This window comes from Gobio gobio, assembly GCF_949357685.1.
Source record: "Gobio gobio genome assembly, chromosome: 4".
In the NCBI taxonomy this organism is placed as follows: domain Eukaryota; kingdom Metazoa; phylum Chordata; class Actinopteri; order Cypriniformes; family Gobionidae; genus Gobio; species Gobio gobio.
Window position 1 is genome coordinate 50,934,550 of NC_137100.1, and position 13,538 is coordinate 50,948,087.

General features: G+C 41.1%; 1 protein-coding gene across 1 annotated transcript; it reads right to left on the minus strand.

Moving 5' to 3' along the window:
• Positions 1 to 6,339: 6,339 nt before the first annotated feature.
• Positions 6,340 to 11,599, minus strand: bmp10 (bone morphogenetic protein 10). Its single transcript, XM_079814053.1, has 2 exons — positions 10,836 to 11,599; positions 6,340 to 10,261 (listed from the first exon to the last, which is right to left on the minus strand). Exons 1-2 carry the CDS (start codon positions 11,233 to 11,235, stop codon positions 9,180 to 9,182), a joined length of 1,482 nt encoding a protein of 493 aa, XP_079670179.1. The 5' UTR covers positions 11,236 to 11,599; the 3' UTR covers positions 6,340 to 9,179.
• Positions 11,600 to 13,538: the final 1,939 nt, after the last annotated feature.

The following is a 13,538-nucleotide window of genomic DNA, read 5'->3' on the forward strand; positions in this document are numbered from 1 at the left end:
TGGGGTTGGGACACACAGCTTCCCAAAATGGCGGCCAAACGCTCTGCTCCATCAACACGATTCAATTTGCCAGACACCCGCCCAGGTTCAATGGCGACCTCTTTGCCTCGGTGCAGAAATTGTGGTCCTATTGGTGAAAGATGCAATAGAGCCTGTCCCTTAGGGCTGGGCGATATATCGCATGACATTGTTAGGCGCATCTCGTCAGTAAAGCCGGTTCCTTGATTAGTAGTAAATCGCCATCACCTGCTTTCAGATAGAGCGGCATTTACTACACAGAGCCGTAGTTCACTGACAAGCTGAGCCATATCGCATTAATTATCACGGACGTATCGCCTGCGATAATTAATGCGATATGGCTCAGCTTGTCAGTGAACTACGGCTCTGTGTAGTAAATGCCGCTCTATCTGAAAGCAGGTGATGGCGATTTACTACTAATCAAGGAACCGGCTTTACTGACGAGATGCGCCTAACAATGTCATGCGATATATCGCCCAGCCCTACTGTCCCTCCAGACAAAATGAAGAAGAGTTTCTACAGCCCTTACCTCATTGTACAGAAGAAAGGAGGTGGGTAACGACCAATCCTAGATCTATGAGTCCTGAATCAGGCCTTGCACAGGCTCCCGTTCAAGATTTTGACGCAAAAGTTCATTCTGCGCATAGTTTCATAAATCGATGCTGCCTTGACACAGACCGTTTCTTCAGTTTGCCTTCGAGGGTCAGGCATATCAGTATTGGTATGATTGGGGCTTCAGGTCAACTGAGGAAAGAGCAAACTCTCGACAGTGCAGAGCATCTCTTTTCTTGGGATGGAATAGGACTCACGAACAAGGCACGTCTCACGAACGAGCACGCCCAGTTGGTGCTGAATTGCCTGAAGTCATTCAGGGGGAAACAGTGGTCTCACTGAAACAACATTTTATTTTTGTAAGATAAGTTTAAATGCTCACGGAAGAGATGAGTTTTCAGCTGTCTTTTGAATGTTGTCAGTGATTCAGCATTCTGGATGGAGGTGGAGAGATTGTTCCACCAGCAAGGAACAGAGAACGAAAATATTCTGGAGAGTGATTTTGTGTCTCTCTGTGGTGGTACCACCAGCCGTCGCTCCTTTGCTGGCTTCAGACTTGAGTCCTGAGATGGTCATGGCCCCGTGGTACACATTATGTTCAGCCCTTGGACAGACCTTGCATTTCTCTGGGCAGGGGTTCCTCTAGAAGAAGTGTCCAGGTACGTCGTTTTCAACATATGCATCCAATTCAGGCTGGAGGGCCGTATGCTACGGGCATGCAGCCTCAGGCCTGGACAGGACATCAACTGTTCTGGCATATCAATTGCCTAGAGTTGCTGGCAGTGTTACTGTTGAGGTTTTGGCCGTTGATCCAGGGCAAGCACATGTTGGTCCGGATAGATAATATGACGACATTTGGACGTGCACAGGCACAGGTAGACCTGTTCACTTTCCAAGAATCCTCACACTGCCAGCTGTGGTATTCCCTGACTAAGGCCCCTCTCGGCATGGACGCACTGGCACACAGCTGGCCCCAGAGCCTGCGCAAATATGCCCTGGAGTCAGTCGAGTTTAGGGCCCTCTCATTGAAGATGGTGCTCCTGTCTGTGCTCACTTCCATCAAGAGGGTTGGGGACCTGCAGCCATTATCTGTCAGCGAAACGTGTCTTGAGTTAGGTCTGGAACTTGCAAGCACTGCATTAAGATAATTTATTTGGACCGCACGCAGAGCTTTAGAAGCTCTGAGCAGCTCTTTGTCTATTTTGTGGGACAGCAGAAGGGGAAGGCTGTCTCCAAACAGAAGTTGGCCCACTGGATCATGGATGCCAATGCCTTGGCATATCAGGCACAAGGGAGCCTGGCATGCCACTTTGGAGATCAAGCACACTCCACAAGGAGTGTTGCATCCTCCTGGCCTTTAGCCAGCAGCTCTTTAACAGTCATCTGCAGAGCAACGGGCTGGGCGATGGTAATCCCATATGATGTATTGTCCACGATATGGTTTCCCTGACTATCTGAGAGAAAGAGCACTTCTTCAGTGCTCTCGTCTGCACAGCTGTGGGTTGTTTTCCTAAAAAATAAAAGTCAAGTCAACTTTATTTATATAGCGCTTTTAACAATGTAGATTGTTTCAAAGCAGCTTTACAGTGTTAAACAGGAAAATAATGCAGCATAATTTTATTCAGCTGTATAGCTATTCTGGAAAAAACGCTGATGTCATCAGTTCATTTAAATTATCATACAGTGACAGTGTGGGCTTAAGATCAATAATTCGATCAGTAATTTAGTTTAAATGGTTAATTTAGTTTATTAATTAGATTTATTTCGATGTTTAGTTGAACATTTAGTGTCCCCAACTGAAAACGCCAAGCCAGAGACAACAGTGGCAAGGAAACCAAAACCCCATTAGGTGACCTAATGGAGAAAAATAAACCTTGGGAGAAACCAGGCTCAGTCGGGGTGCCAGTTCTCCTCTGGCCAATTAACAAACAGCGTATTATTATTATTATTATTATTATTCTGGCAGCTTTACAGCTCAGAGGTCATAATAGAGCGGAATATTCGAATAAAAGGAGGCAACACGCTGGAGACGGGTTTATTGAGGATGACATATCGATTTAAGTATTATTTAATTGTAATATTCGAACAATCGGAGTCAACACGCCAGAGACGGGTTTAATGAGGATGCCGTGTCGATGAGGCAGTTGCAGGGGGAGTCTAATCACGGTCTCTCAGACACTTCGGGGTCCTGTGTTGGTCTTCTCTGGGCGCAGGTCCACCATCTGAACTGGATACGGCCCGGATCCAGCTGACTGCAGTAAACCTCGGGATAAAACAGAGAGACTATCATTAGCGTAGATGCCATTCTTCTGATGATGTAACGAGTACATCAGGTGTTATGGGAAGTGTTCCCGGTTCCGGCTGACCTAGTTAATGCAGCCTAACAATCATGTCATTGAAAAAGTGTTTTATGTGTATGCCACAGTAAAGAGATGTGTTTTTAGTCTAGATTTAAACTGACAGAGTGTGTCTGCTTCCCGAACAATGTTAGGAAGACTGTTCCAGAGTTTCGGAGCTAAATAGGAAAAGGATCGACCGCCTGCAGTTGATTTGGATATTCTCTGTATTATCAACTGGCCAGAATTTTGAGACCGCAGTAGACGTGATGGAGTATAATATGTTAAGAGCTCGCTCAAGTATTGGGGAGCTAAACCATTTAGTGCTTTGTAAGTAATAAGCAAGATTTTAAAATGTATGTGATGTTTAATAGGTAGCCAGTGCAGTGTTGACAGAACTGGGCTAATATGGTCATACTTCCTGGTTCTAGTAAGAACTCGAGCTGCTGCGTTTTGGACCAGCTGGAGTTTATTTATTAAGCGAGCAGGGCAACCACCCAGTAGAGCATTACAATAATCTAGCCTTGAGGTCATGAACGCATGAACTAACTGTTCAGCATTTTGCATTGAGAGAATGTGCCGTAATTTAGATATATTTTTAAGATGGTAGAATGAAGTTTTACAGATGCCAGAAACGTGGCTTTCAAACGAAAGATTGGTATCAAAGAGCACACCCAGGTTCCTCACTGACGACGAGGACTTGACAGAGCAGCCATCAAGTGTTAGACAGTATTCTAGGTTACTACTTGTGGAGCTTTTTTGTCCAATAATTAAAAATTATTTTTTTTCTGAATTGAGTTGCAGGAAATTACCAGTCATCCAATGTTTTATATCAGCTATGCATTCCGTTAATCTTGTGAATTGGTACGTTTCTTCAGGGCGTGAAGAAATATAGAGCTGAGTATCGTCAGCATAACAATGAAAACTAACGCCATGCTTCCTAATGATATCTCCCAGTGGTAGCATGTACAAGGTGAAGAGCAGCGGTCCTAGCACTGAGCCTTGTGGTACTCCATACTGAACTTGCGATCGGTGTGACATCTCTTAATTTACTGCTACAAACTGATAACGTCGCATAGGTATGATTTAAACCATGATAAAGCAATTCCACTAATACCTACATAATTTTCGAGTCTATTCAAAAGAATGTTGTGGTTGATAGTATCAAATGCAGCGCTAAGATCGAGTAACACTAATAGAGAGACACAGCCACGATCGGATGATGAGAGTAAATCATTTGTAACTCTGATGAGAGCAGTCTCAGTGCTATGATACGGTCTAAATCCTAAATGGAAATCCTCACAGATACCATTTCTTTCTAAAAAGGAACATAATTGTGAAGACACTGCCTTTTCAAGTATTTTTGACAGAAAGGGTAGATTTGAGATTGGTCTATAATTGACTAATTCTGTAGGATCAAGTTGCGGTTTTTTAATAAGTGGTTTAATAATAGCCAACTTAAAAATTTTCGGTACATATCCTAATGATAAAGATGAATTAATGATATTAAGAAGAGGATCTATGACCTCTGGTAGCATCTCTTTTAATAGCCTAGTCGGTATAGGGTCGAGCATACATGTTGTTGATTTTGATGATTTAACGAGTTTAGCCAATTCTTCTTCTCCTATAGCAGTGAATGAGTGTAATTTTTCCTCAGTGACACTACAATACTCTGTCTGATGTGATACTATAGTAGATGGCTGCATGGTTAAAATTAAAAAAGAAGAAGAAGATCAGAAAAGGTCAAAAAGAAGTCTGGCTGAAGCAACTTATTCAAATTCTATGTACTGTCCTTTCGGTCCCCGAGTGGTACGAAGATCTATACGGCTTACGTGGGGCACTGGGTAGGATGTCGTGAGTGCACTTGTTACCCGGCACACAGTGGCTTGCTGCATCTGCATCGCCAGAACCTCGTAACTAGTAACTGACAGATAGGGAACATCTCGGTTACTGTAACCTCTGTTCCCTGATGTCCCTCCTGCCACAACACTGGACTACACGCTGGATGGCTGAGACACACTCTCGGCTCCTCAGCATAAACCTGAATGAGTGGATACACGCTATCTTCTTTTAAACCTGTATGTCTGGGGGAGTGGCGCATGCAAATTCCACTCAGCAATTCTCATTGGTGCTACCACTAGTGTCAGTCATTGACACCACGTCTCATTCCCTCCCTCATGGAACAAAGGTTACAACAGTAACCAAGATGTTCACCCAAAAATTCAAATTCTGTCAACCATGAAAATTCTGACTTTCTTTCTTTTGTGGAAAAGGAAAGAAGATATTTTGAGAAATGTTAGAGATGTGTTTTTTGTCCATACAATGGAAGTCAATGATAACCAAATTTGTTTGGTCACCATTCATCTTCAAACATCTTATCCTCTTAAGGGTCGCAAAGTTTGTTTACCAGTGTAATTTATTTTGTGTTCTGCAGAAGAAATTTAATCATACAGATTTGGAATGACATGAGGATGAGTAAATTATGACAATTTTAGGAATTTTTTGAATTTTATTTTTGGGTAAACTATACCTTTAATTGAAGAATGTAGTAAAATATACATGCATCGTCACATATTATCTTATTGTTGTTCTTATCAAATGATAAACATGTGCAAATATTTTTTTAAATATCAAAGAGCTGTGATTATATTTTGATACCTGATTACTTCCCTACTCTTACCCAAGTGGAGAGTGAAATTGCTTGCTTACAATTAGCAATCAAAATGAAATCATTGCGTTTGATGCAACCAATCAGCTGTAAATAGATCAAAAATCTGAATTTGTGTTTTTATGCCATCTTTATATTGTTTTATACATTTTCCCCCAGTTTCACAAACAAGGCTTAAGCTAGTCCTAGACTAAAATGCATTTTTGAGTTGTGTTAACTGAAAGAAACTTGCACTGATGTATCTTAAAATATGTCAGTGCCATTGTTTTGTCTTAAGATACACACCGGAAATGTTTTATTTTTAGGGCACATTTATAAAAGTTACTTAAATGTACTAATTGAACTAATGCCTAATCCTAGTTTAGCCTAAGTCCTGTTTGTGAAACCGGGCCTTTATGTATCATAATTCTGACAAGAAACAATACAATTCCTTAAAAGATTTTCATACAATTAAATTTGTTGTTGTTGTTGTTGTTATTAACATTAGCATGTCTGTTATCATAAGCACATGGTAATAACTTCCTCTGTCAACACAACAAATGAATACCCGGAATTAGATGACAATATCCAGACACAAATGCTTCAGTAATTTGTAAATAGCTCATTAATGGGACAAAGCTCAAAGGCTTGTGTGTAATTGGTCAGGAGGTCCTGAACGGTCATCATTCAAGCTCAATAAACACACTGGAGGGTCTACATTGTTTCCCATCCTGGTTTTCTTGTTATTGCTTTTGTGGCAAGATAAATGAGAGACAGAGACTGTGCGACTGTTTTACCAATTTACCAAAAACATTTGAGTAAAAACAAAAACACTTTGAAAATGTTTACATATTAAATAATATATATTAAGACAGGCAATTTCTTCAAAATATCATTTTATTTACACATTTTGTGCGTTTGTACATGGCAAAATACATTGTTTTACAATGGCAACTGGCAATTACCATTTCACATCTTAAATACATAGTGAACAAAGCTAAACACTTCTTTAGCCCCCCTCCCCTAACCAACCCAAAAAATAACAAATATATCTGCACAGTCTCAAGCCGCAGAACAGATGAGCCTGTGTGGTCATTGGTTTCCAGTCAGCTTCCCATGAATGTGGATTTGTTTGACATATGTAAACTATGGGCCTTTGAGCTGCTGGTCTTCAATGGAAAGTTAAATTTATGAATCACTCCCACACCCAATGTCTAAACAGCGAGCTCTGTACTGATTGTAGCTAAATATATCTTGTTAAGAAGTTATGGAGTGTAGGGGTGCAAGGGACAAGAGGATCAACAAACTATTTAAAGATATATACAAATCCTAACAAGACGTCAGTGCTTGAAAAGTGATTGATTAAAGCATGTACAACATTGTTAAATATTTTAACACATACTAGATGAGAAAAGGATAAATTATTACAATTAATAATTTGATTTTAAATTAATTTAAATGCTTGTTTACCCATATTCTTTACACAACAACGTCATTTCTCTGTATAGTGTATGCAGTCATGTACAGTATTGCTATACAAAGTCACCAAAATAATAATAAAAACAAATAAATTAATAAATAAATAAAGCTTTATAATAAATCAAAGCAGCAGAACACAACTTGTATTTCAACAACATGAAGTTAATAATATAAAGTCAGAAATGCAAAGTATGCGTCAGGCATGGGAATAATCCTGACCAATATTATCAGTCTGAAAAGTCTTGTAGAGGATATCTGTGGGTGGCATGACCTTGCGAAACAGTTTCCATTTATCCTCCTGTCCTAACGGTGATAAGGGTCCAAAAGGAGAAGGATGACAGAAGACAAAGGAGAGTGATGGGGAGTAAATGATGTGTCTTCGCTTTAGGGTAGATTGGGGTCAAAAAGTTGATATGATATAAAAACCAACTGTCCTCTCATTTCCAGGAATTCTAACAGCTGTCTCCCACCCTCTGTGCAGCTTGGAATTGTCTTTGGTCCTCACGCGCGTTTATGATAAGACACCTTCTTATCATGGCCATGGCCAGGTGAAAAATACGTACCATTAAATGCATTCAGATGTACTTGAGTATGTTTTTAGTACAATACAAATATACTATAATAATTTTAATACATTTAATAGTATGTATTTTTCACCTTGGGAGGGGTGGGAGTGCAGCTTGCACGACAGGAGGAGGACAAGGAGGAACAGGAGGAGGTGATGATAATGGAACAAAGCAGACCAAGCTGTACAACCTGTGCATCCTTTGTCAACTATGCCATTCTCATATCTCAGCAGTGACATGCTGATTTGTGAGGTAATTCCATGGTGACAAGATTTCAATAGAAAAAGGGTACTGAAGAAAGGAAAAGGTCAGGATTAAGTGGCCCAAGGAAATTAGCTTCATTCTAGATGGCTTGAGACATTTCAGAAGGTCCTTTTTCAATGTCTCTCTTGTATGATTGTCTGTTTATTGCTTAGTTTTTGCACTGAAATAATGTGTCTCATTCACTAATAACTGTGGATTATTTTGTATTTGTACGCACAGGAAAATTTCTCAAAAAATGTCACCAGACGGATTGAATTTTTGTGTTAATGATATTGGGGTACTCTAATGGACATTACTTTGACACACTCATCTCTGAATGTACACATCATAATTTCATAAATTGTAACATTAAAAACAAGCACTGTAAAGTGTATTGTGAAAAGTGCTATACAAATAAACCACTCAGAATGTGATTTTTGCATATGTGGTTTCAGTTGTAAATGTAACATTTATTTTTAGTACAAAAGTTATTGGTAAATCATGATTTGTTCAGGAAAACAAATTTGTGCGTACACACAATGAGAAGCCATGGTCCCGATTGTGTTTTTGCAATACTGACTGCTGACTGTGAATATCCAGATTAGGAATTGTTCTGAGACACATTCGGAAGTCCAGACTGGTCCATTCTGGTTTGTTCTGGTCTGTTTTACCCCTTGCCTCATCTACGACTCTTCTGATAACACTTTAACTTGGACAGTTCATATCAAATGCATTCTGTTAGGCAGGAAACTGTGTATTGACTCTGCGTTGTCACGACAGATACGATACTGAGCTTAGTGGAAACTGGAAACAGACCGTTTCACAGGCTTCTTGTCTCTGGTTGGGTCACCAGACTGACCCTGTGGTGCTTGAGTTCACTGCCATCCCTACGAAACACCCACTTAGCGAGGACACTGTTGACGCAAACGATATGGCCAAGTATGTAACGAGTTGGAGTTGATATAATCTCAGACTTAAACTTCAGTCTCTACTGATAAGAACATCTCATTTATCACGGCTGATCTTGAGGCGGGTCAGTGGTTCAATTATTGTCTTATGTTCCACCCAATCCTTATTCAGTGGGGATGAAATGGTCACGGTTCCCACTAAGTCTTGCATTGTGGCCCCTTGCCACATGACTTTAGAACTGGCTGATTCCACAACTGATTTCATGACTCCTGCTAACGCTGCTAAGGTTGGGAGTAAGAGCTCATCCACTGCCATTTGGAAGATACTTGGTATTAAGGCCATAGACAGTGAATGTCTTTAAGTCTCCTTTCAATCCAATCTCTAAGCTTTTGACCCAGCTTCACCCCACTTCCCCACGTCCATTAAATACTATCTGCATCCACACTTTGCTACCACCATACCTTCAAATTTATACTGATATGTCACCACACCTGCATCATCTAGGTAGAGTAAAGAAATAGGTTCTAGTTCAGTGGGTACGCAACAAGCCCTGGACACTTTTTCTGGACTTTTCAGATTGACCAAAGTTTGTACAATGGCATGTTTTGTAGGTGTCACATGTTTGGTCAAAGGGTACGTGCATATCCCTGTACACTCGAAGGCTTCATAACCGGTGGGCGCCAGGATCCAGCTGTCCCACTTAATGTCTTTGAAGTCCACGTAGAGAGAGCTTCTTTTACACTGGTTGCCTTTGGCATTGCGTCGAATTCTAGATGCTGTGTCATAGATGAGGTTGGAGCGCATCTGTAGTAGAGCTTCCTCGCTCTGCTCCTCTTCCTCATTCCCATTTTTTTCCCCCATAATTCCCAGGTCATCCCAAAGGCCAGTCAACTCCTGCTCAAAGTTGTCTTGAATGCCTGGCCCAGCGGTCTCATGTTGGATCAGCTCATTCAGCTCTCGTTTGTCTCCACGGTGGTCTCCGCTCTGGTCATCAGAGAACACGATCATTAAGGGTTTGTGTTTGTCCTCAGGGCTTGTGTCAATGTCCATGTCCCCTCCTATGGCATTGCCTTCTTCCCCACCTTCAGATGCCACCACACTCTGAGAATTCAAACTGGCTATGTGAACCTCCAGCCTGTGGGTGGTGCCATAGTCTGATTTCCTCCAAAGGTGCACCGCAGCGGTCATGTCAAAGGATTCCCACCTGTTATCTGTACCATAAACCTGCCGAGACGCCAACTCCACTAGTTCTGTTTCTCCCTCTTGCTTGGTATGATTTCCTTCCTCAATATTGTCGCCTCTTATTTGCTGACTGCTGTTCGTTTCAAGCTGTTTGACCTCATATATGGTCACTTTTCTGTCAACACCAGCATATTTGTTGCGGTCAGTCTGGACCAGAGTGTACAGTCGGAGCTCAGCTGTGGTGACTCTCTCATGGTGTGGAATTGACACGTTGAAGAGAAGTGGGTGTAGTCTCACTCCACCAGGTCCCATGCTGCAGGGGGAGGAGTCTGAAAAGAACAGCACTAAAATTAGGGATTCACATTCTCACGTTTTCATTAAATAAACGTATAACATTATATATGTTATATTTTATATTATATTTATACGTTATAAATATTATATGTATGTATGTGTGCATTTGGGACAGACTGTCTAGCTAATATGAAAGTAACTGGATGAAATTGAGGTCTAACTTTCCCTTCTTGCATGCATTTGTAAACAGCATGTAGATTATAAACTTTCAAATGGTGCACAACAAAAACACAATATTTCTCTAATATTTATTCATGATGTAGCATAAGTGTCCATTTTGAATCAATGTGCATTTATTTTAAATAGTGCACAACCAAAAAAAAAAATTTATTACATTTTCTCCAGAAATATTTCCCTCTACCAGAATTGTGACTTAATTATTCAATTACTTTTGTTATAATATAATATGAAAATATTTAGCCATCATTATTGTATCTTTTTTCCCAACAGAAATTTTTTTTTTTTTACTGCCATCACCAGCTTTTACAAAAACAAACAAAAAATTCCAAATAAAAACAGCCCTTGATGGAAAAGTAAATGCACATTTACCTTCATTTTTAAAGCTGCGTACTATGTTTGAAGAAGGCATTGCTGTCCGGTCATTGGCGAAGCGGTTGTAGAGCTCCAGCATGTACTCAGGCGGTTCTACGCGAGTGGCCCCTGGCTGCACAGGAGGGCCGGGACGTGTCAGGTTGAAGGTGCGTAGAAACTGTCCCTTCAGGGTTTCCAGCAAGCTTTGCATGTCCACCTCACTGTCCTGCTCCAGGAGTGAAGGATCCAGAACCCCTCCATGTCCGTCATCCAACCCTGGAGCGATCCGGTGCCTCTCCGGAGAGCCAATAGGGTTACTTTGTGCACAAAAAGGCCCCCAGAAAAGCAGAAAAACGGCCAGGGAAACAGAATTGGTGGATGAACACATAATCCAGAAGTAATTCCTGCTGCCAGACATAATGTGAGGCAAATGAGGTGTGTATCAGCAATAGGTGCAGAGTTTCACAGGAGTGAAATCTGGATCTATAGATCCAAAGACAAATACCCTTAATTTGAAGTGCTCTACTCAATTGTCGCTGCAGTGCAGAATGTAGGAAAGTAGAGCCGTCCTGTGCTGTTTTGGTTTTTATACGTAGCCACACACTGATCACTGCATTAAAGTGCCTCTATTCCTGAACTCTGAGCATTTATTCTTCTTCTCACCTTTTGATGTCTGAAAAGTTTGGGCTTGAGGGTGGTTTCACTACGTGAAAGTGATGTCCCTCTGTGGCATCTCTTTTCAAATGTTTTTTCCTCTCTCTCTCTCTCTCTCTCTCTCTCTCTCTCTCTCTCTCTCTCTCTCTCTCTCTCTCTCTCTCTCTCTCTCTCTCTCTCTCTCTCTCTCTCTGACTCTTGCTCTGCCTACTTTCTCTCTCTGTCCCTTATCTACAAACTAGGAAGCTCTGCAATTCTAGTGTTCATAGTGTCCCAGTGTGTGTGTGTGTGTGTGTGTGTGTGTGTGTGTGTGCTTGTGCGTGTGTGTGCACCGTTATCTGCTTTCTTTCCCTTAATGAGGATTTTGTAAACATTGCTCTGATACGTGCAGAAGCCCCTTCCTTTGTTTGGGTGGATGAGCCAGGCCAGATTTTGGGCCTAGTGTTTATTTGTTTTTCCTATGATTTCCTATGAGTGTTGGGACCTAAGTTCATTGACCATTTCTTTTTGACAAACGTCTGAAGAGTGCCTCCAATCTTTCAACAAGAGAGGATAAATATCTGTGGTGGCGGAAATTGAAATGAAATGAGGTGTGAGAGGTTTCAGGATAGACTGAAAGCAACCACTTTTTGCCACTACAATGCTGTTATCCGAGAGGTTTGAAAGCATTTGACAAGCACCAATTACGATGAAATGAGTTTGCAGTACTTGAAAATGAAATATTTCCTTATGGGATATAAATAAAGTGTTCAAACTGTGGACAGACGAATTTAACTCTTTTTCTAACACACACACACACACACACACACACACACACACACACACACACACACACACACACACACACACACACACACACACACACACACACACACACACACACACACACACACACACACACACACACACACACACACACACACACACACTACTTATGATTCCGTGCATGTGAATATTTTGTTTGTATTTCCACTGACTTCTGGAGCATCTTATCAGCTGTAGGGTGTGCAGCAGGGTGCCTGCTGAAGAGCTTCTGCGCTCACAGGCAAAAACATACAGCTCATTCGGAAGTGGAGGGAAGCCCTTATCACCCGTTTTTTGGGGCTGACACAACTCTGTAGCCTAAGTAAAAAATCTCCAGAGGCTCAGGATGTCAAGTACCCAATAAAGGGACTTCATACAGTGGCATATCCCTACCCGACAAAACTGTATTGAAGTAATTATCAGAGGAATGCTTCAGTCAGTTAAACTACTTCCAATACTTCCCAAAGATCAGTTTCCGCTTATCCGATCCCTCTAAACAAGAGCTGTGGTTCGCAACCTTTTTTGACTCCAAGGCCCCCCATTGTCCATAACAGTATTTGAAGGTCCCCAAGTCCTATAGGCTGAATCCGAAATCGCCCCCTAAACCCTCATTCACTATTCCCTTTAGTCCACTAATACAGGTCACTTGAATTTCGGACAGCCATTGAGTGTACATGGGCTGTATACTCATTATTGCGGTGCAATGTGGGATTGAATGAGTGCACTCAATAACGTCCACTATGGTTTAGGATACCACAAATGGCTGTCCCATCAAATAATGCCCCAATATAGAGGGGATTTTGGAATCAGCCTTATTTTTGATTTCAAAACTTAGTTTAAAGCTACACTGTGTAACTTTTTTAGTCTATTCTTACCTAAAAACACTTAGTTCTTTCAAAAATATATGTGCTCATTAATGTATATTTACTTCTTTCAAGTAATAAAGTATTCTCGTAAGTTTATAATATGGCATTGAAAATACATAAGGTAATGGGATCTAACGGTGGTCGCCATGTTGCCCCTCCATCTTGAAAGTACATTAGCCAAAGAGAGACATACCCGTAAATTCAAGCTTCGCCTTTCGCGTTTAACCGGTTTTAACACTGCGCGTCAACTTGTTCAGACTTGTCTGGTGCATGCGCAGAGAGTTTTCATCTCAGCAGCTCCAGTAACAGAGTTATACGGAGTTTTCCTGGCTTGTTTATTCCTCAAAAGTCTGTTTTTCCTTGTGTGTTATTTCTGTGCGTTAATAACTCCGTAAGT